Source organism: Prinia subflava, chromosome 5 (genome assembly GCF_021018805.1).
Source record: "Prinia subflava isolate CZ2003 ecotype Zambia chromosome 5, Cam_Psub_1.2, whole genome shotgun sequence".
In the NCBI taxonomy this organism is placed as follows: Eukaryota; Metazoa; Chordata; class Aves; order Passeriformes; family Cisticolidae; genus Prinia; species Prinia subflava.
Window position 1 is genome coordinate 40642835 of NC_086251.1, and position 22004 is coordinate 40664838.

The 22004-nt window shown below is 46.8% G+C and overlaps 1 protein-coding gene and 1 long non-coding RNA gene across 2 annotated transcripts; one reads left to right on the forward strand and one right to left on the reverse strand.

Annotated features, from left to right (window-relative positions):
- The first annotated feature begins 63 nt into the window (after positions 1 to 63).
- On the forward strand, positions 64 to 6076 carry LOC134551414 (uncharacterized). The gene is made up of 2 exons (XR_010080566.1): positions 64 to 204; positions 667 to 6076. It is a non-coding gene; the product is annotated as an uncharacterized LOC134551414 (long non-coding RNA).
- On the reverse strand, positions 4952 to 20816 carry TMED10 (transmembrane p24 trafficking protein 10). Its single transcript, XM_063399014.1, has 5 exons — positions 20580 to 20816; positions 16396 to 16516; positions 11938 to 12011; positions 7618 to 7744; positions 4952 to 7181 (listed from the first exon to the last, which is right to left on the reverse strand). The coding sequence occupies exons 1-5, from the start codon at positions 20814 to 20816 to the stop codon at positions 7060 to 7062; spliced, it is 681 nt and encodes a 226-aa protein (XP_063255084.1). The 3' UTR covers positions 4952 to 7059.
- Between the last annotated feature and the right edge of the window lie 1188 nt (positions 20817 to 22004).

Consider the following 22004-nt stretch of genomic DNA (forward strand, 5'->3'; position numbering starts at 1 on the left):
CGGCGCTCCCTCAGCGCGGCCCCGCGGGCTCCATGTCGGCTCCCCACGGCGACCCGGAACCGCTTCCCGCCGCTGCCGCCGCCGCGACCTCCGCGCTCCCGCCCCGCCGGCCCGGCCCCCGCCCCGCCCGCCGGCAGCGGGAGCGGGGCGCACGGGGCCGCGGCTGTGCGCGAACTCACTTCGCAAGAAGACAGGCGCCCAACGGTAGTTCCTTAGAAAGCTTTTTGGAATAAAAAACTGTCTAAAGTAACTGCTGTATATAGATAAAAAAGTAATTACTGCTTCTTATTGGGCAGATGTTAATGTTTCTTTTTGCTTAGCCGTGCTACACATAATATACATTATTGAAAAATAATTGACACAAGGGAGAACACACACGGATAAATACCACGAGTGTACCCCAAGCACAAAGATCTGCTGCAGCAGCGAGAGCACTTGCAGTGGATACACATTTCACATAGCACAGCCAGCTCTCTTTCTGTGCCACTCACAGTGCGTGGATTTTCTCTCTTCTTTAGATTTCTAAACTAAATGCTTCATAAATGTTAGAGCTGAAGCTGCAGTGACTTCTCTGTCATGAAGTATTTGCAACCCCAATCTTAGGTTTGTGATTAATTCTCTTCACAAATGATGCACACCATAATTGTTTCAACGTTTTATTTCCAGTGTTCTGCGATCACAGCTACAGGTGGGAAAGTGGAGTTGAATGATGGAGAACATTCACTTCAAGACAGGTGATCCAATGTTTGCAGGAGACCTCAGGAGCTGAAGTTCAAAGCCCTAAACCCAAAGCACAAGGGAGACCACTTCGCTCTTACTTCACTATCTTGGGAAGATGCTTGAAAGAATCAACATTGCTCCTTGCAAGCTGCTGAAGGTTAAAGAGCTGCTCAGCATTATATGCACCTATTTGTAATTTACACATCAACATCTATTTGTCATGCATTGAAACTATTTCCATACAAAGATGATGTCCTGAGGAGCAGCAAAGACAGCATGTCAGTTTTAGGACAAAGAAGCTTGCAGTAATGGATGAAAAAGCTCAGATGTATCTTGCTAAAGATCATTTACTCCCTCCCCTGGAAGGAGAGTACTTGGCAAAATGTCACCTGGCACATTACTAGTAGTAATTAAAAAAAAAATCTATATGACAAAAATCTTGTGAAAATGGGATTAAGGAATTTGGAACAGTTGTAGAAAATCAGAATACTAATTGAAAAAGTCAGTCTTCATTTTTCCTATTTGAAAACTAGAGCTATCTTGACTATTATTATCTACAGTATCTGGCAAATTCTTCCACAAAATGCTGTAAGTACTACTGTAAGTAGTAGCTATGATCAGGTTTAGCCACCTCACAACTTTGCCTTTACTACCCTTTAAGAAGCAGGTAGTAATTCTCACAGCAAGATGCCCCTAAGGTAAGTAGCAGTCCCTGTGCATTCAGGGTTATTGGAATGTGACTGAAGAATGCATGCCCGACTTTACATTGTATTTTTTACTCAAGCATTTAAAAAAATCAATCATCAAGCCCCCATCAAGGGGCAATGTGTCATTTTCCGTCTTGCAAGATGAGTATCGAAGGATGAATTTGGGTGGGGGTAGGAAAACTGTAATTTAAACCAAATCATAGCAAGCATCTGCCTTACTTCAAAGACCTCATTCATGGTTTTCAGAGTCAAGGCAGTACATTGGTTATATTACTAAGGAAATATCAGCCCACATATTCCAAGGAAAGATCAGCCCACGCTGAGAAAGAAGTGACAAGGCATCTACATGGTTAATTACAATTAAGAAGACAACACCATGAAAATCCAGTTGCATATGTATAGCAAATACTTTACGTGTGAGGGAAGATTGTCCCAAGTACACTCGGGGGAAATAAAAGCCCAAGCAGTTATTATGGGTGAGAAAATGCTAGAGGGAAAAATTCTCCAGCAGGTCAGACCAGAGCTGCCATGGGACACAGCAGGAAAACACAAGCACCTCACCTCCTCTACTTGCCTCGTCTACTGGCACAGCAGTAGGAACAGCACCCACCAAATAACCAAGGAAGAACAAGTTCTTACCATTACAGTTCCAACAGAACATCTTGGTGCAGTTTATGCAAAGATCACATAATGCAATTGATTTAAAAGCTCAGGGGAAAGTTACCTCAGGAAAATCAGCTGTGAAAGGCAATTAAGTGACAGGAAACCACAGAAGTGAGAGGATGCACTGTGAGCAAGGTCCTATCAGCAACCAAAAAGGTTGCTTATTTGGGGGTTATGTGCCCCCAGAGGAAGTCGTTCAACGTGTACTTTTTATTGCAGAAACTGAAATACAAGACAAATTAGTCTTTTAGGATATAGCAGCTTTCTCCAAACATGAGCTAAACCAATGATCCTCATAGCAAAGATCACTGGGATGGACCCCAAGAGATCACAGGTCCTCTGGCAGGGTGTGTCAGTGAGCTGGAAATGCAGATGCTAAGGCATTGAGTTTGAGGTCATAAAACACATGGACCTCTGGAATCAGAAGAGCAAACATGAATCTGTTATTACAATTTTGCAGAAAGTTTCAGCTGCAGCTGAACAGAGAATTTTCTAGCTCCTGCCAGTTCTTCCAGTGCAAAGCAAAATAGGATTCCTACAAACACTACTGAGCAAATACAAACGTTTTAGTCCAGTGGCAAAGGCTTAGGCTCGCCTGTTTCAGGTTAACAAAAAGGTCCAAGAAAAGCCAACTGGCAGTTTCTCTAAACCCTCTGCTCTTTCCAGTCTCCTCAGAGAAAGGTTACCTGCCTCTGGTCTGCTGAGCTACCACACCACCCCATGCAGTGATTTAGGAGAAGAGAAAACAAGCACAAGTCTGACAAATTTTCCAGATGGATAAGGGCCAGCAGAAAAACCTGCCAACACTGAACTCCTGTAATCTTCACCAGACCCAACCTTTTTTTTTTTTTTTCCTTCTCTGGAAGATTTATCCATTTCAGGTTTGTGGTCTCTCTTTTCCAATAAGCCACCTTCAACATAAGAGAGATTCATTTCCCAAAGACTTTTTTCACTAAAATCATGGCCATCTCAGGCATCTGAAAGACAAGTACAGCAGAGGGACACAACTAAAGATATGGGAGACAGAAATATACCACATGAACTGACAGAGGCAAAGAGAGGCCACGCTAATTTCCCTAACCTCTGCCTCAGGACCTGTCAAAATGTATGGGTAGGAATCCCCTCATTATCTTGACAACCAGTTGCCAAATTAGTTTGAGTCAAATGTCTCTCATCTGCCAGTTAGAAGAAAACACAGATGTTGTACACTTGGGTTACTTCTCACATATCTGGGCAGCGTGTAAAAAAATGAGCAAGTGTGTAAAATGTTCATCCCCTCACACATGTACGCAAACAGCAGCTGCGGTGGGCACCCAGCACAGGGTGCAGCCCACGCTGCCAGAGCAGGAGGCGGAATACACAAAGATAAACCTTACTTAGGAATGCTCACGTGCTGAGTTAAGTACTGTGATAATTAAATCGTTAGTCACATTGACAAGTGGGTGGAAGAGGCTGGAAACGTCTGATGCAGTTTGCTACAGGCAATCATAGATTTACCAGTGATGCATCTGTCACACACAAAGATGGGCTCAGACCCAAGGATCAGCAACGGCACAACTTCAGCCTATGTGCCAGAAGCAAAATGGAACGAAGACACCAGCCCTGCATCCCCAGTGCTGTAAAACAACCAAGACCCACTATCAACCTACCTCATGCAAGCAGCTGTATGATTTCACATACTCAAAATATTCATCTGGGAAAAAACTGACAGAGGCTAATCCTTATCTAGAGATCTGGGGATTTCCCTTCTTGAAATTCTCCCTGATAGTGCTAACTATTTATCTACCATTTATATGTCCCCAGTCTTGTTATGCATAATATCTCACTTGGCTACTGCATAACATAAGGTTTGCAGGGTCAGCACAGATGTGACAGCATTTCAGTAAATACCTAACCACTCTCTTCAGTATCTGCCCCTCACACAGTACCAACTCATCTTTGCAAGAGTTTTCAATCTCCTTTAAAGTACAAAACTGAAAGTACCTATGTTTGACTTAATGAACAAAATTTTACATGACAGCTGATGGTGCAAAATTTGGTCTTGTAACCTGTGGTGGTGGGTTTTTGTTAATCTGTTCTGGAGGTATGTATCCCAGTGATTCCTCCTCATATCCCCCCCGATAAGTCAGGTACTGTACAAAGGTATCTCTTCCCTCTTTGTCCACCTCTCCTGGCCCTGCCCTGTCTCTGGAAGCTTTGGTCTGCTGTCCATCTTTCCCCTGACCCTGCCCTATGTTATAGAAAAACACCTCTCAGTCTGCCCCGGGGCCAGTCCCGTTTGTTCACGCCCCTCACCCCCGTTTAAAAGTACGCGCGGGCTTTGTCCCGTCCTCTTTTTTCGTCCCCCCCTTTATTCCCCTTGGGGAAAAAAGGTCTCTGAGAAATCATACGAAAAAGAGCCTTCTCTATTCCTTGTTCCAAAGCCTAGACACCACGACACCTGTTTGCCATAGAACAGCCTTGTTCTGCACTGTCACCTGAGACTGCTGGCAGGTTTGGGAACAGCCCTTGGCACAGCCGGGAATCACAGCTAGCTGGGTTCTACCGGCTCGTGTCAGTAACCCAGAGCACCAGCCCTTGTTGCACAACCAGCCTCAAAACTCCTCCACTCACAGCAACATAATTAGGAAGGGGAGACGGAGAAAGGGAAAAAATGGTAACCTGTATTAGGACACCTCACTTGCTGTGCTGGTCCCACTCCAGAGAAGCCTGTGCAGCCTCCCCAAGTCTAGAATTAATGGTTACTAGAGAAGCCCAAGGCTTGTGGGGAGTCTGTTTACTTGCTGATTCCTGCGACAGGTCAACTTTCAGGAAACAGGGGTCTGTAGGAACATGCACAAAGAGGACAAGACTCACAGCAAGAAGGTGAGGTGGGTTGTTTTTCCCCCAAAAATTTTTATTTGAGAAAGTTGACAAAAGTCCCCCAACCAGTCATTACAGGTGAATCCACAGCAGTGCCCCACACCTGCTCCCCAGTAACTACACCAGTACAGTGAAGACCAAAACATAACACCACAACGATGAGAATGTAAGTCACCTGGAGAACTTAAGGCCTCACCATCATTTTTATGATAACTTTGTACTCAGATAAGGATGGGAAGAGGATATCAAAACAGACAAGACTGGAAAAGCCCCTTTCTTGTACTGTCTTCTCAAGTTATATAAAAACAAAAGCAAAACCTTAACAGATCTACAGGCTTCAAACTGCAGGACCTAAATGACTTCTGTATTTCAGTCCTGTGGCACTGCTGCTGTTCTGCACTGTAACAGCTTTCAAAAACATACAAGGATAAAATGGATGCAAGGGCAGAGGAGTGGACTTAGGATCCTAATATGGCTTTATCAAAAACCAAACAAATTAAAAGCAATCAAAGTACTTGCAGTGGAACTAACAACTCCAGGAACTTGGGAATGGCAAAGAACGAATGTATTTAGATGACAGGACATCATCTTTACATCCTCTTTTCCATTGCCTCACCCTGGACAACGGTTTCCTTCCTAATAATAGATCAGACTCAGGTCAGAAATTATAAAACTATGCCTTTTTGAAACTGCTAGGCTGGGCTCAGGGCCATGACAACCCCATTCCTACCCAGAAGTATCTAGACACAGGACACCAGAATGCTGTGCTGCTGAACCACTTGCTCTGAAGGAATGCAGAGACGATGAAAGAATTGTAATCACTGTCTAAAAGCTGCAACAAGTCCAGGAAGTTAACCTGCCTGCTTTTTTTCCCAGTCCAGTTTATTTAACATAAGACCATCTGGACAGCCGAGAAACGGTGAGAAGCTGCTGGCTCTGGCTAACTAGCAGTGCACAGGAAAATAACAGTTCTCTTGAGGGCACAGTTCAGACTGCCCCCTCAGATGTAGAATTAGCCTATTCCCACCCTGTACTGCCTTTTTTCAGTTCATCCACATTTTCCCAACTCCTCTGCCACCCTGCACAGCACTATTGTACCCTCAGACCTCAATGCAGGGCACAGGCCCTCATGCCCCATGTGAGCATGAGCTCACCATGCTTTGAGGTCTCATTAAATGACATTCAGCCAGCTGCCTGGATAGATGAGAAGTCTCCTGCTCAATGTAAGAGCAAGTTTCCTAGCATGACCTGCTCCCATCTGCTCTGTGACTGTATCTGACTGAGGCCTCCTGCACAAAAGGTTCTTCCTGACCAAGGTTTTCAGGAAAGCTGCTGCACCATTTCAAAACAAGAGAGGCAAATCCAAGACAAACATGTGGGGGAAGGGCGGGACCAAGGCTGGATAGCTTATTTGAGCAAAGCAGGCTTCTTTCCAAGCTCAAACACACTTCCAAGCCTGCCTTAGAAGGCTCCCCTTCCTCCAGGCTGAATCACCATATGCTCAAGTGCTCTGACCTGTCAGCACAAAGACACCAGCTCCCACAGGGAGAAACATAGAGGTCCACGACAGGGACCAAACCTTGGAAGACCCTTTATTCTCAGGCCGTGCTGGAATGATCAATCCTACTGCTTTGCACTCATCTCCATTTGCTCGAGGCTTAGATCCCAGCTGGTGAGGACAGGGAATCCCCCTGCTCTGCCCCAGTGTGACCTGCATTCCACCTAAAGAGCACAGCAGGGTCAGGTGGCTCTGAGTAACACTGCAGTCACAGACAGATGGGAGACATCATCAAGCCATGATTATAAAAGGAGAATAGACAGCGCAAAAACCTTGCTGCAGCTGTCATGGAAACATCTTTTTTTATTTAATCGCTGCCCCAGGAATACCCAAACCCATTATGACCTTCCCCACCCTCAACATCCAACAGGATTTCACAAGTCCCCCATTGCCTCTGATGTTCAGGCTCTCCTCCCCCTTTAGGGTCCAAGTTCCTCCACAAAAGCTCCAGTCAGTGGGTATCATCTGTAAGATGGCTTCAGGAGGCCATGGCTAGGTCCCAGCGGTGTCCAGCTGGGTCTGAGAGGAGGGGGAAGAAGATTTGTTCCTTTACTCAATCAGTTTCTTGGCCTTGAAGAAGCGACGCAGGTAGAAAACCTGCCAGGTGGCCAGTCCGATGAGACAGCACATGGAGAAAATGCTGAAGTACAGAACCCGGGTGTTTGTTGACTCTGAAACAGAGAACAAACCATTGCACCTGAGTCTGGCATCACAGGATGCACCCCAAGATGGAAAAATCCCCAGGACTTCCTCTCCTCCCCCATTAAAAAGCAAGATAGCATGAAGGCAAGGCCACCGAGAACCAGCAGCACTTGAGAATAAAAGCAGAGGGAACAAGAAGGACAATAACAGGGAACAAGGTGAAGCTGTGGTTAATGGGCCACATTGAATAGAACAGAGTAAATCACATTAGGAATGGAGACAGAAAGAAATTATTTCTAGAGACAGAACAAGAGTCAGTGATTGCTCCAGGTTTCCCTTACTAGGAACAGAACAGGCAGAGACCACTATAACTGCTTGATCTCCAAACACTGCCCGAATAACTCATTTAGCAGAAATGAGGGCTTTTAGAGTTCCATCCCTCTGAAGGGGCACACAGTCTCTTACCATTTGTGTCCCTCATCTCCTCTTCTCGTTTCTTCATATAGGCAAAGTCATTAACGATGGACTCTGAAAGATCTTCCAAGCGCCTCAATTCTACTTCCAGGGGTTTCAACTTCTCCACTTTAGCAATCTAGAAAACAGGAGAGTCAAATCACTGAACCAAAACCAGAAGCTCCCACATGGGTTTTTACTGCCAATTTGAACCACTCCCCACATGCTACAGATCTGGGGCATCCTTCCCCTCGGGAAATACCTCTACAAGCCAGAAACTGCCATTGCATAAAACACTATCACTTCTCCCACCTGTTTTCTGAAACACACTTTCCTACTACTCCTCCTACACAATGGAGGAGCACAGCATGCATACGAACACACTTCTTCCTTATTCGGCTTAATGTTAGCTTGTTCACAGTTGGTTTCTGAGGAGTGGGTAGAAGATCTTGCTACATGACTAAACCTCCAGCGAGCGTAAGTCACAGACTGAGATAGAGGTGACTAACTTACGTATGTGTACGATACAGTTCCATAGGCACACAGGCTATTAGCACCGAGACTCCCTTTGCTAATGCCCCAGAAAGCCCAGGCGGCTCGGTTCCCAGCAGCAGCTGCAGCTTGGTTATCCCACAGAGCTGGAGGCTCTTATCCCTCAGACGAAGCTCCAGGGCAGCCCCGGCTCCCGGCGGGGCCCCGCGGCCAGCGGGTGGCGCTGCGGGGCCGCGGCCGGCCCGGCTCCCGCTGGAGCGGGCGCTTCCCGCAGGAACGCCGCCTCCCCGGGACACCGCTCCTGCGCACCACGGCTCACCCGCTGGGCGGCCAAAAACAAAACCCGCTGCGAAATTCAACCAGAAAGCACAGCACACAACAGCAACTATTTGAGTTGAGTGTGTGGACATGTGTTTGTGCCCCAGTTGTGGCTATAACCTGACACACGCGTTACATAAAACCTGCGACACAAGGACACTCAAAGGAAGCCAACTGCAATTCCTGACACTTCTCCAGTGCAGGCTTTGTGTAACTGCGGTTCTTGCATAATTTGTCACTATTACCAAGAAGTGACAGGCCCCTGCCATGAAGGCCGGCTGCTGTGTCCCCAAGTAACACAGCAGAAGAAAGATGAGTTACAGAAAACATACAAAGCACCTGCAGTTCACCACCAGTTTCAGCCTTATGGGATTATTCAGACGTAAGCTGCATGACGGCCGTCTCTCAGTGATCCATGCTGACAGGCAGGCAACAGGGCACCCAGCATGAAGGCATCCCCAAAATGCCACTTCCAGAGGCAGCTGCCTGGGCATCAGAGCCGGAGAGATGCTCATGACCAAGCCAGTGCTAGCTAATCACCCGTTCCACTGAAGGGTCTCCACATGACACGCATATCCTGGCAAGCAGCAAGCCATCAAACAATCATCTGGATTTTTATGCTGAGACAAGCTGTATATTATAGCTCTGCCAGCACAGCAGTGTCAGTTTGGAGTGTGTTTGAGAGGAGAGTAAGAAGGAGTAGGTTAACCCCCTCCTGCTTTCTAGCCAATAGGTTGACAAAACCCTGTGGCCTGGCCACGTCACTGCCAGCAGAGAACTTTGCTGAAAAACTGGCACCAGTGTCTGCAAGCCTACAGCCCAGACTCTGCTGACACTGCTAGAGCTGCAGGTCTGCAACACACACAAGGTCCTGGGCAGCTGTGACAAGCTGGCCTTGCACTGACCAGCTCCGTTATCTTCCTTGAAGACTCATTTCCTCATTCACAGAAGGCTACAAGGGTTCCACTGGGAAAACCCAAGGTTTATCTGCTCCGTCTGCATCTCTTCAGCTGCTCTTAATAGGTGTAGCTACAAACATCTAATAGCTACTTTTAGTCCTGCATGTATTCCAAGATCTGTATCCTGAATTACAGAATCAATTAGAGTGGAAAAATCCTCTGAGATCAAGTGCAACCTAAGACTTAACACCATCCCGACCATGGCAGTAAGTACCATGTCCAGTCTTTCTTTAAATCCCACAACCTCCCCAGGCAGTCCTGGAACCTTTTACCCCTAATGAACCCAATATGCAGAGCTGTTCCAAGAGATTTTGTAAAAAAGCCCACCAAGCATCTGTGATGCTGGAACATCATCATCCTAGAAAAAACATCTGGACCACCAGCACCAGGATAACAACTACAATGAGCTTCCCAGGGGTAACTTAAAGATTTGTCAAAGCCTAACTCTCTTCCTAGCATAGAAAGAAATACACTATAGCCAAGAGTTGACAAGGAATAGTCGATGTGAAAAAACCCTAGATCATCAAGCATTCTTAGTGCCATCAGAAACCTTTTTACTTTTCTGTATCTTCATTTCTACTTCTTGAATGGATAGTTATTCTTCCCAAACCCAGATAACTAAGGTATGACACTGTAGTTAGATCTTCTAATCCAGCTCACTATTCCAGCTGCTTTGCTCCAAGCCTATCTGGATCTATGAAAGTTTATTAAGCCAGACTTAGGCAGTATCAATGACCCTCATTAAACTCCCTGAATCAAGTCTCCTTGCAGCAATTCAACAAGAAGATCTAGGGCTGTACAACAGGTCACTCGTACCCAACAACAGATGAACATCACAAGCAAAAGGCTCAGAAAGGCTGCAAGCCATGAGAAACCCAAGCAACATTCCTGCCCTCTGAGGCCTTACAGCAACCTGTCAAGTCAAAACTCACTACTACAGCAAACTGAGAAGAGAGATGGTGAAAAAAACCAGAAAACACATTGCAAAGCAGTGTGGTTAAATAATAAAACCAGTCTGAGTCCTTTGAGTCCTTTGTAGACATACTGCTCAACAAGGCTCAATGCAGTCTGCCACTCTGAGAGGTCCTCACAAGTCAAGGATGCTTGCCAGGGCTGCCAAGATTGGCATTTGGTATCAAGTGGGACTGCAAGTCTAAATTCTTCTTTTCTTGTACTTGTCCATGGACCTTTTCCCTCAATGAGCATAAGAGATGCATTTATTCCAAGACAGTTTTATCAGTACAACTAGTGAGCACGTAAATACACAGGCATAAGAGAACCTTTCTTGCACAGACACAGTGCTTCTAGGTAGCACTGCAGTAATGTAACTCTGGAGTGTTCTGTAGGGTGGTATTTAAAGGGATTCTGTAAATACAGCAAACATAATCCCCCCAGTTACGCTCTCAGGGATCCATCCCACACAATTTCAACATCTTGCAATCCCTCAGCAGGTTGACAGACAGCTTGCCCTATCAGTGCTCCACTCTTCCCTGACCCCAAGCACCTTTTTACTCTCCATGCAGGATGTGCTCCAGACTGACTTAAGCTATAATTCCTCTGCTCTTCCCTGACCCCAAGCACCTCCTTACAGTCCACATAGGAAGTGCTCCCAACCAATTTAAATCACACAAGACCAGACAGCCCAAAGTTTGAAAGGATATAAAAACACCAGCATGACCATCTCAGAAATTTTTTAATTTTCTATCTGGAACCATGCACAGTCTCCTCTGCAACCCACTCTCCTCTCTATGGCATCTCTCACGGTCTTATGCACAGTGGACACAGCAATCATTTGCAGGACTCTTTCTCCACCAATAATTTCTCATTTTCTCAGGCTCTGTACTGGAGGGTGACTGATCCCAAATTCTAGTGCGACAAAAGCATGACAGCTGTCAAAAAATTCAGCATCCAAACCAGTCACGACTGTCTCAGCCACAAAGTAACTGCTACTCCATACAGCTGGCTCTTGGCTCTAAGGAAGCTATGTCCTCTTAAGATGGAAATGTTTAGGCTTTTATGCTCATTTCCAATGTCACGCCTTCAAACCAAATACCCATTCCACATCAGCTACTGCTCCGCCAAACACCTTTACACTGATACACTGCCAGTTCTTAGGAACACACAAGCGCCATTCCAGGCCTGCTGAGCCAGTACATCTTACAGGCAGGAAGATAAGAACAGTAACATTGAAATTTGACCTTCAAGAGAGGTCTGATATTAACTTAAAATGACCTCTGCTGCTGGGCTGGGGAAACTTCACCTCTCGGTGTCTTGTTGCCTCTAATGCCTATGTCCAGAAGCTGGGTCATGCTGTCCTAGCCAAGAAATTCACACATTGGGCTCCAGTTCCCAGAGTACAGAATCAATTCTAGTTGATGTTTGTCTTCTTTTTGTTTTTTTTATTCCTCCCGTAACACTCAAAGCTTCACTGCAATTGTAGTTTGCAGACAGGCTTTCATCACCACTGGGAAAACAGCTTCCCATCATGAGCCCAGATCTACAAAAGGCATCACGTGAGTGCTGGGAAAGGGAAGCCTGCAGTGCAGGCAGCCAGGGGATATACCTCCTCGTAGTTCTTTGCTTCAACGCCATGCTTCATATCCAGAGTCACGAGCTGGTCCGGCATCCTCCCTGTTCCTGGAAGCATAATGAAAGGATTCCTTGTGTGAAACATTCAGCCTGCCAGGAAATCACCAGCTCTTCCCACCAGTGAGGAAGAACTCAAATCCCTCCCCTCCCCTCCCTCCATGTCTGCAGCTAACTGCGGAGGCAGCACAGTCCAGCCTAAAAATACAGAGACTTCACAGTAAATCCTAGCTGAAGGAGAGCCTCCCAAAGATAATGAGAACAAGCTGTAACTAAAAGCGCTGAGTGTCTACAGGATGCAAATCACTGTAAAAACTGCAGAGGATTAGAACACGAACACCAGCTGCTGTGAGACAGCCTAGTGAAAGACCAGTCACCAGAGGGACAAATATTCAGCTGGGAAGCCCACGCTCACAGGGAGTGAACCAGCAACTTGTCAGGGTTACTGGGGCTGTAAAGGACTTTACATTTAAAGGAGCAAACGATAAACTGCTCCAATTGAGGAACATGGCATATGAGGACTACTGACCCTCACATGCTGGAATGTCTGCAAAAGCCAAGGCAATCAATCCCTTTACCAACCATCTCAGATACCCAAGAACCACACTGCTAATGCAAACCCCAAGAGAGCAAGAGGCTTATGAAGCTGGGAAAACACTGCCTCAGATCTGGAGCTGCCAGCTGGAGCTGCGCAAACAGGCTTAAGGCAGCAGTCACCAGTAGAGTAGGTATCTTCCAAAACTGTAACCCCCAGGCTAGGGAAACCTGGGGCTTATAGCTTCTTTCAACTGCTGCAAACTGTCACATCTGAGAACATTCACAAGAGGAAAAATATATGTAAGATATATATAAGATATATGTAAGACAGTCATATCAGATACTCCCAAAAATGCTGCACATCAGCATATCTGAGTATCTTTCTACCACCCACCAAGAAAATGTCTGTATGTAACACATTTCCAAATCCCAGCATGTTGGGACATACAGCTGTCCTCAACTGGCTGCCAGCAAAACACAAGGTATGAATTCAGTTGAACTATGAATTTCAGAGTCTCTATCCAGAGCATGTCCAATACTCACATTTTGCCTCAGAAGGCTACAAGGTGGGCATTCCCTCAGTCCACAAACAAATTCAATGTACAGGTTAAGCTGGGTCATTCCAGTTGGAGCTAGGAGGATATTCCAGATCTTCGATAAAACATCCCCAAATTTTTTCTCTACCAACTCACTGAACAGTTCTTCAACACCAGAGTAGAACCACCTTCTACTGCTAGCAGGACAATTAATAATTTACTGATAAGATGGTGCATATCAACTAAAAACTGCTTCTTAAGTCTCCTTATGGAAATGCATTATAGTAAGAGCCCAACAGATAAATTATGATTAGGATGGAATTTTGTTGTTCTCTTATAAAAGACCAGTTGCTGTAAGAAACTCCTGAAATCCCAGCACTGTTCTTTAACAGACAGTATACAACCCCCAGTACTCCTTTCCACAGCCACAAGTTTTGACTGCTTATGTCACACACATTACTGGCATGCATGGAGACAGGCAGGTAGGACAGACAACAGGAGATGCAGAAAAGAACTCACAGCACTGAGTTCAGTGAGAGGTTTTTTTTAATGGTGCTCAATTTATAGCAATTTGAGTTGAGAGCTAAAGTTTGCAAGAAGGGATAAGAAAGACAAAAAGGCCAGTAAACAGAAGAACAGAATTAGAAGAATTAATTTGCTAGACTGGAAGGGAGAGCTGCCAAGAGGCAGCAAGAAACCAGAAACCTTAAAGCTGCCAGGTGCAAAGGGATGGAGGGCAGACATTTTGCAAGAGGTTAACACTGTCAGAATCTGGCAGAGAAAAACTCAAGCTGCTCTCCTATAAGTTTACTAAGCCCAAGGCAGCTCCCTTCACACTCATCAGATCCTCAGGAACACCTTACTTCTGCAACCAAGGCTCACCAGAGCAGGCTGGATCACCAGCAAAGAGAAAAACAGTCAAGATTTGGAGATCATGAACAAAACTGATACCTACACTCCTCAGGTCTTCAAGAGGTCATCTCATCTGAACTGTTTCCTGGGAAATTAGGCTAGGTCTTAATTTGCAAAGTCAGTGGAAAAGCAGGATGGTTGAACTGAACATCACCAAGTTTTCCCACAGGAATTCCAGAAAAAAAGAATTCTAACACTCTTAAGCAAGTTTGTGAAGAGAAGGATTACAGAAGGAGCATACAGTTAAAGACTGGCACACAGAAGAGCCCTAGAGGGAGCATGCAGTGAGGCCAGGCTGTTCACCTGAGACTAGCATATTGTGGCAGATTAAATGTGCCTAGGAGCAGAGCAGTGGTCAGGAAGACAGGACCATTCTGCCTGGAAGAGGGTAAAAAGCTCTTCATGCAAATACCCACAGCTCCAAGAAGCACCCTAAGAACTCCTCCATTCTGATAAGGTGAACCTTTGATATGATCTCTTTCTCACTTCCTCTTCCTCATTTCTGTGGTTAGGGATTGAGAAATCCCAGTTGCTTGGACCCCCCAGATCCAACAGCTCTAGGTTTCCTCTACCAACAGTTTGTCCCTTTCAATACTCCACAAACATCCTCCTTGGCTGCTGCTGTAAGTCTTGATTACTTACTTGATGAGACTGGGAAAAAGACCCTAACCTTTAAAGAGAAACATGGGAATTAAACAGACTTGGTAAATTGCCCCACTCCCATGCTGACCTTATAGAGGAAACAAGGTACTTCCTTGTGACGTGGTTATTTCTTTCCAAGTACCTTAACCAAGTTCTGGAGATGATCAAGCCTCAGAGTGTCATGTCCCTTATTTTAATGCATCCTTCACTTCCAGAACAGACATGGGAAGTCTGGAGATACTCTAGTTGGAATTTGGGGCATCTGGGTCCAAAAAGAAAGCCCTAAAAAGAAAGCCTTCAGAAAAGGATCCAGTTGTTCAGTTGATGAGCTCTGGATTTTGGCAGCTCAGTGCTCCACAAGTCATCAAGGTAAAAACTGCATTTAGAAATACTTAATCCTCAACCATAATGAAAGCTTTAAAACAAACTTGCAACAAGGTAGTCGGGGAACATTTGCTACAATCAAAACAGTTGTAATGGGCTCTGTCTAGGCAAGAAACTTCTGCTCAAAAGCACCAAACTAAGAGTCTAGACACAACTAAAGAAAGAAACCTTTCCCACTTCAGAGTGTGATCACATGGAAGCTATGAAAAGATCTGCAGGACTGTCTGGAGACTTCTCAAATACCCAGGTGTTGGAAAGTAAATAGCACGAGTGACTCCCAGATGAGTCACTAGTGCCTGCATGTCTCAATGTGTTAAGGAACATTTGGAAGTCCTATCTTCAGAGTGAAATAAAAACATAATTCTGAGCATTCAGGGTCACTATTTTATCTGTAAAATACCACAGAAGTGTTACAAGCCAGATCACTCCCAATCCCAGCAAAGAATATAGCCTTCTCTTTCTGTAAAGTTTTCAACTTGCAAACTATTTGCATCTTATATATGGAGCAGAAACAGCAAAACAGCAGCTGCCTTTCAACTGATTCGAGGAATGCTGCCAGTGAATGCTCTGTGAAACACTCTGGGATCTTTTAGGATAAGACCTAATAAAAACTGGGCCCAAGAAGCAGAACTCTGACAGTAACCATGAAATGATGTAGCACCTACAAACTTGCATGTGCTCACACCACCACTGATGAGACTAGAGCCCACACGTTGGCCACTTTCAGCACGTTTGTCCTGAAGTTCAGCTCGGGCATTCAAAGCAGTACATGCGTCACACCCACAGGAAACAAGGCTCAGCATTCGTTAGGCAACCATCCCTGCAGCACAAATGCAAAGCTGACATCCTGCTCATTTCCCCTTCCCTTTATTGACCACTTCAAGAGCAGTTGTGGGTGCAAATCAAGGACACATTCCTTATACACACACAATCCAACCTCATTAAATGGCTATCAACCTGTCACAGGATAGCTGCCAAGAACACACTGTGCAGAGATCACATTCTACCAAATGGGGAAGAAACAGCCTGCTGGGGTGAAAGAGAGGTCCTGGGATGATGGCACCCAGCTCTGTCCTGGCTCAACTGCAAAATGGGGAAAAGCATTAAACTGGCAAAAGAAGTGTGGTTTGCTCACTGCTAGGGCTACTCATCCCAACTGTGGTGACCTCTGCAGGAGAAATGCCCAATTCCCCTTACAGAGGAAACCTAAGCACTCTACAGCCACAGAGGATTACTTCAATTGCAACACACAGAGCAGATGTTCTGCAGTGAGACTGGCCACAGCCTCCTGCAGATCTGCTTTAGAAGTCAAAAGTGCACTGTGGACCACATTCAGGATCACTTTACTCGTATTCCTAATCCACACAGCTACACAAACTTGATCAGAAGCTAGAAACAGCCGGCACACCTTTCATTTCACTTACCCACAGGAAGCTTGCTCTCAAAGCAGGCCTCAAACATATCGTAGTCTTCAGTGGTGAAGGCAAACTTGCCCTTGGTGGCATCCTCCTTGGCATAGAGGATGTGCCCAGCGGAGTCAGTTATCTGTAAGAGGGACAGCTGAAGGTAAGAAACACAGTACTTAGCAGCCATGAGCTCATGCTGCCTGTGCAGCAAGAGCAATCCTAGCCTCCCTTTTGGATCTGCTGCCTTCTCCTCTCAACAGTTTCCCTCCTTCTCTGAGACTTCATCAATTCCTCCCCTCTTCATCCACACACCAGGAGCTGACAGAGTGACTATAAAGTAATTATTGACTCTTAAATCCCCAAAACCACCAACCAACCAAAAAACCCCATTCCCTCAAAAAAACACCACCAAAAAGCAATCGACCAACAAATTAAAAAAAATCTCAAACTGAAACCCACACTGATTTCTCTTCCTCCTATGAATCCCAAATACAGACTACACGTAAGAACTACAGCTGAACCAAACTGTCATTCATTGCCTTTATTTTGCAAGCAAAATTAATGAATTCCCATAGCAACAGAGATAGGGAGAGGGTTTATGGGACAAAAGAGTCACATTCCTCAGAAGATGAAATGGAGAAGGGTACATCTATTCCTCTAAAAATGAACCATGAGTGTGGCCGTGAATTACACAAGGTTTGGGTGCCAAGATCCATAAAAGTGGCCACTTCAGACGACAATTCAGACAACACAGACAGAATAATGACTGCTTTGTGCTAACTCTATAAAACTACTAATAATAGGCAAAAACTGTGGAAGGTCTACAAAAATGCTTCAACAAAGAGTATAAAAAGAAAGGACAGGCATTTCATGACGTAAACTTGAGAATAACTGTGCTCAATTAAAAGCTCCATCCAGCTGAAACACTCTGACCGGGGGAGAGGAGTGAAAGAACCAGAAGGTGTTACAACACCGCATGAAAATGAACAGTGTGAATTCCAGAGGAATGCTTCGCATTCTCCCTCGACTCTGATTTTTAACAGGTATGTCTGAAACAGCACAGACACTTAAGCTACTAGGGATCTTTGAAAGTCTTAGAGATGAAGAAAGTAAAAAGCTTGGGAATAATTTTAAAGGTATATAAGATCAAAGTACACAAAATAATTTGTGACATGATAAGTCAGACATTCTACTTTACTCCAGACTTCTTCCCCGTACAAAGGCCATACAAAAGGGCTATGTACCCAAAACTATTCTAAGGAAACACTCTTTATTCTTATTCGAGCAGCTAATTAACCCTCTGGCACTGGGTTTGAAACAAGTGTGGACCTACCCATGGATAAGAGTTGCTGCATTAGGCAGGAAAAACAATCAAGTATATAAATTCTCACACTTTATGGTATAAACCATAGCTGGCGTGACTCTAGGAACAAGCTTCCTCCATATACCCATCATCCCACAATGGCCTGTTAGGGGCCTGCACTGACTACACCATCCGCTGTCAGTGTCTGAGACCCAACAAGGAGCACTGCTCTCCGTGCAGCAGCGCAGAGCTGGACCTGTTTGCAAGTGGAAAGCAGATGAAAGCACGCAGGCAGCTGTGCTGCCAACCCCTTGCCACAAACCATCAGCTACCTACCTCCTGTCTGGAAGCCACCAGGCACTGGGAGGCACTGGGAGGCACTGGGAGGCACTGGGAGGCACTGGGAGGCACTGGGAGGCACTGGGAGGCACTGGGAGGCACTGGGAGGCACTGGGAGGCACTGGGAGGCACTGGGAGGCTGGGCCTTAGTGAGCAGGGCCATCTGCAGTAAAGGACTGTGTATGTTTGACCATGGCAGCACAATGTAAAAGCCTGTGATTTGGCCACCACATGGCACGTGCTGTTCAGTGGAGCAGTATGCGTGACACCACACATTCTGCACACCGGGTTTTCCATCACAAAAAGCAGTCAGAACAACACAGCTCTCAGATGCCCCTATTATTTTGAGCACTATTTTCCTATGCCTTTGTAGGCACCAGAGCTAATCTTTATGCAACTTGATCTATTTTTGCCCTTTGCAGCTCATGAACAGCATTCTGGCCAGTGAAAACTCTGCTATCCGCTTTCATCAGAGCTGAATAGCATTACCCAAATCAGGCAAACACACTGCCCATTCAGCCGGGTGTGCGAGGGCGGAGAGGCTGCTAATAGCCCAGCCAGAACGCTTGTGGGGGAGTCGACCTGAAAGGGATTTTTCATGCTATTCTAACGTTATTTACGGTAAGGCAATCCCCTACAGACAGGGCATTGTTTGCCCTTGACAAACAGCCCGATACCGTCGGGCTCGACAATGGGGCAGAGGCAGGCGGCTGCCGAAGCAGAGCCCAGGCGCCCCCCGCAGCAGCGGCTGGCAGAGCCGCGGATTCCTCGGAACAGAGGGTGCCACTGTGAGCGCTGCGCTGTCACACACACCGACCGCAGCTCACGGCAGGAGCCGAACTGAGCCCGCACTGAACTAACTACCGACCTCCTCCCGCCTCTGCTCGGTGGCCCGGCCCAAGGAGCCAAAGCAGACCACCCAGCGCAGAACAGAGAGCACCTGCACACATTATGTCCTGAACTGACCTTTCCCACACAGACCACAGAGAAAGCAGGCACCTATCAGAGAGGCTTCAGCACTTATAACAAGCCCAGCATGTTGGGAGAACACAGCATACCTTAACAATATGAAGGAAAGCAAGAACTGCATACATTGTTTTTTCTCCTTTGTAGCTTTTCAAAGTATACAGGGCTTTTAAAAATTATTTCATTTTATGGTTCAAACAAAAATAAACATCTATAAGCAGTACCACCCGAATACCAGCTTCATCAGCAAAGTCAATCAAGACTCAAAACGTGGGATTCACTGGTTCACCATCACCTCCCTAGATAAGTCCTATGTCATAAAAATGAGTTTTGGAAGACCTTGGGATCAACTGACCTAACAGTGGGCAAGCTGGGAACCAGGAGGCTTGGTTACCAGGCAGTAAGAGACAGATGGGCACATGGCACTCCACCTGAAATACATGTGCCTTACCGGGTGAATACTACATCAACATTTTTAAGCCTTAATGCTGCTTGGCTCTGCCTATACACAGACAAGTTTCCTCTTACAAATGATGCAAAACCAGAATAGCATTTTTAAAAAAGTAAGACTCCAGAAGAGGCCTTCTCTAGCCATAACCAAGCACAACTGCCAATAATGCCAGGCCTTCAGGCATTGGCAGGCAGATGCTGGAAAGGCAACCTGATTTCAGGAGGTCTAAAATACTCAAGAACATCAAGTTCAGAAACTCCTGAGCAGACCATTCTGACTCTGTTTGCATGCTTACTACTGAAACCTTTGAGAATGAAGACAGAAATGAAAAAGGGGACAGAAGGAGGTTGTGAACTGACTGTGTAACAACAGATCTTATTCAACCAGGCTGGAAGACTAGGGAAGGCAGATTGTGGGCAGCACTGAAGTTGTTGAATTAAAGTGAAGCTGTTGAAGTTTAATAGCTGCATGTCACACAGGTGTATTAGTCACGTATGTTCTGCCAACCCTGTACTTCCTGAAGATCCTTCAGGATCATTTTCTTTCCTGCAGCAAACATCTGCCTACTTAAAATCCATGCAAGCCACAACACAGGAAGATGTGAATAGCCACTTTGTGTACCAGAACCCGGATTCTTAGCCCCCACTGCACTGTGGCAGACTCCTGTTGTGCCAGGCCCTGGGCATGGAGGGAGCCCTGGGAAAGCCACGTCACCAGAACTCTCTGCTGCTCGCACGGTGTCAGCAGCCGCGGTACAGCTCTATCGCAGCGGCCCATCTCGCCAGGCGCCGGATAATCTGCATCGTGTGCGGATTAAATGGCAGACTGCGGGACGGGCCGTTGCAACTCGATCTTTGGGGAGAAAACGCTCTTATTTGGCTCAAGCTAAAACGCTGCCCTGGTCCCTGGCTGCCCAGCACCCGGAGCCCCCGGCGGGCTGGCGGCCCCTCGCACAGGGCGAGTGCCGCGGTGCGGGCAGCGCTCGGCTCACGCGTGGGCCGGTGTCACGCGTGGAACACGTCACCCCTTCCTTCCTTCCTTCCTTCTGTCCTTCCTTCCCCGCCCCGCACGGCCGGCGAGGGGAGGCGGGGCCGCGCCGCCCGCCCCGGCCACCCCCGCCCCCCCGGCCGGCCGGGGCCGCACCTTGAGGTTGGCGGAGGGTCCGGTGGAGGAGCCCGGCGGGGGGCTGATCTCGTACTCGCCCGTGACCAGCGTGTCGCGGTGGATCTCCTCCCGCAGGCACTTCCGCGCCTTGCCCGGCAGCTGGAAGGAGATGGGCCGCGCCGGGCCCACCAGCAGCAGCAGCAGGAGCAGCGGCGGGAGCGCGGCCCGCCCGAGGCGGGGGCGGCCGGGCAGCGGCGGCAGCGGCGGCAGCGGCATGGCGGCGGCGGCGAGAGCGGCGGGCCGGGCCTGCTCCGCCGCACGTGACCGCCGCGCGTCAGCGCGGGGCGGGGCCGGGGCGGGCCGGCCCTGAGGGGCGCGGGGGGAGCCTGCGAGGGGCTGCGGCCTTATGAGACCAGGGAGCGAGGAATTAATGCGGTAATAACCGAGGGGAACGAGCGATCGTGCTTTCGCTCGGTAAAGAGCTGGAAAATTACAACTGAACCAAACCGTGCTCTGAGGCACAGCAGCACTCTGGGGGTGTCAAGCAGTTTGAATTTCAATAAGGCTGAAGTCCTTCACTGAGAGGGACACTTGCAGTTTATTGTATGGTTTTCTTTTCATTTTTGAGGGGTAACTTTCCCCTGGACTTCTTCACACAAGAAAATTTATCTGCTGTCTCGCTTCTTTGCATCAATACCTTGTGAATACCCTTCAATAGGAGTATCCAAGTGTTTTTAACAGCAAATAAAATTATGATGATTTTTGAAGACAGAGCATTACTGGTTTTTTCTCTCCTTTTCCAGCATATACTTAGATCTACTTGTTCTTTCTTTTCCTCCTGATATATTTTGCTCTTTAGGAAGGTAGCGTTAGGTAAGCACTGAGCACTTTGGGCTGCTGCTTGCCCTGGCGCCGCCTCATCTCCGTTCCCAGGCTCCGGGCTGGCAGTGGAGCTGCCAGGAGGACACGCACAAGCGGGAGCAGACTCGTTCTGCAGCATAACCTGCCAACGGGGAGGAGGAAAATTGCACACATGGAGCCAGCTCCTGTGATCAGCTGCAAGTATTTGGGTGTGCTAAGATGTACGGAAAAGTAGGAAGAAAGATATGGATAGTAACATTGCTAGAAAGCAAAATATATATTTTATTTCTTTTTGCTTGAGTTATAAAAATTACACCACTGTTCCACTTTTATTCCTTAAACATCAGCAGCTGTGTTCTCTCTCTGGTCTAAACATGTCTTTAATGACAAGCAATAACAAGGAGTAGGTACAAACTTCAATTTAAAGAAGCTTTAAGTGGCGAATTTCATGCCTGGTTGTTAACCTGTGGAGCATTTTAAAGAACATTTCAGCACTTTTACCTGCTTGTGTTCATACTTACTGAGAAAATATGATGAAGCTCTCCTGCAGGAACAAGCACTAAGCCCAAATGTACAGTGGTGGAGTGACCTCGTGCTTGAAGG

What these genes read in the sequence shown, in the direction of transcription:
- TMED10 (XM_063399014.1), bottom strand. Translation starts at nt 20,816, where the DNA reads ATGCCGCTGCCGCCGCTGCCGCCGCTGCCCGGCCGCCCCCGCCTCGGG. An exon ending in TGAGAGCAAGCTTCCTGTGG is followed by an intron (nt 12,012 to 16,395) that starts GTAAGTGAAATG and finishes TTATGCTTCCAG; the next exon opens with GAACAGGGAGGATGCCGGAC. An exon ending in AAGCAAAGAACTACGAGGAG is followed by an intron (nt 7,745 to 11,937) that starts GTATATCCCCTG and finishes CCTGTTTTCTAG; the next exon opens with ATTGCTAAAGTGGAGAAGTT.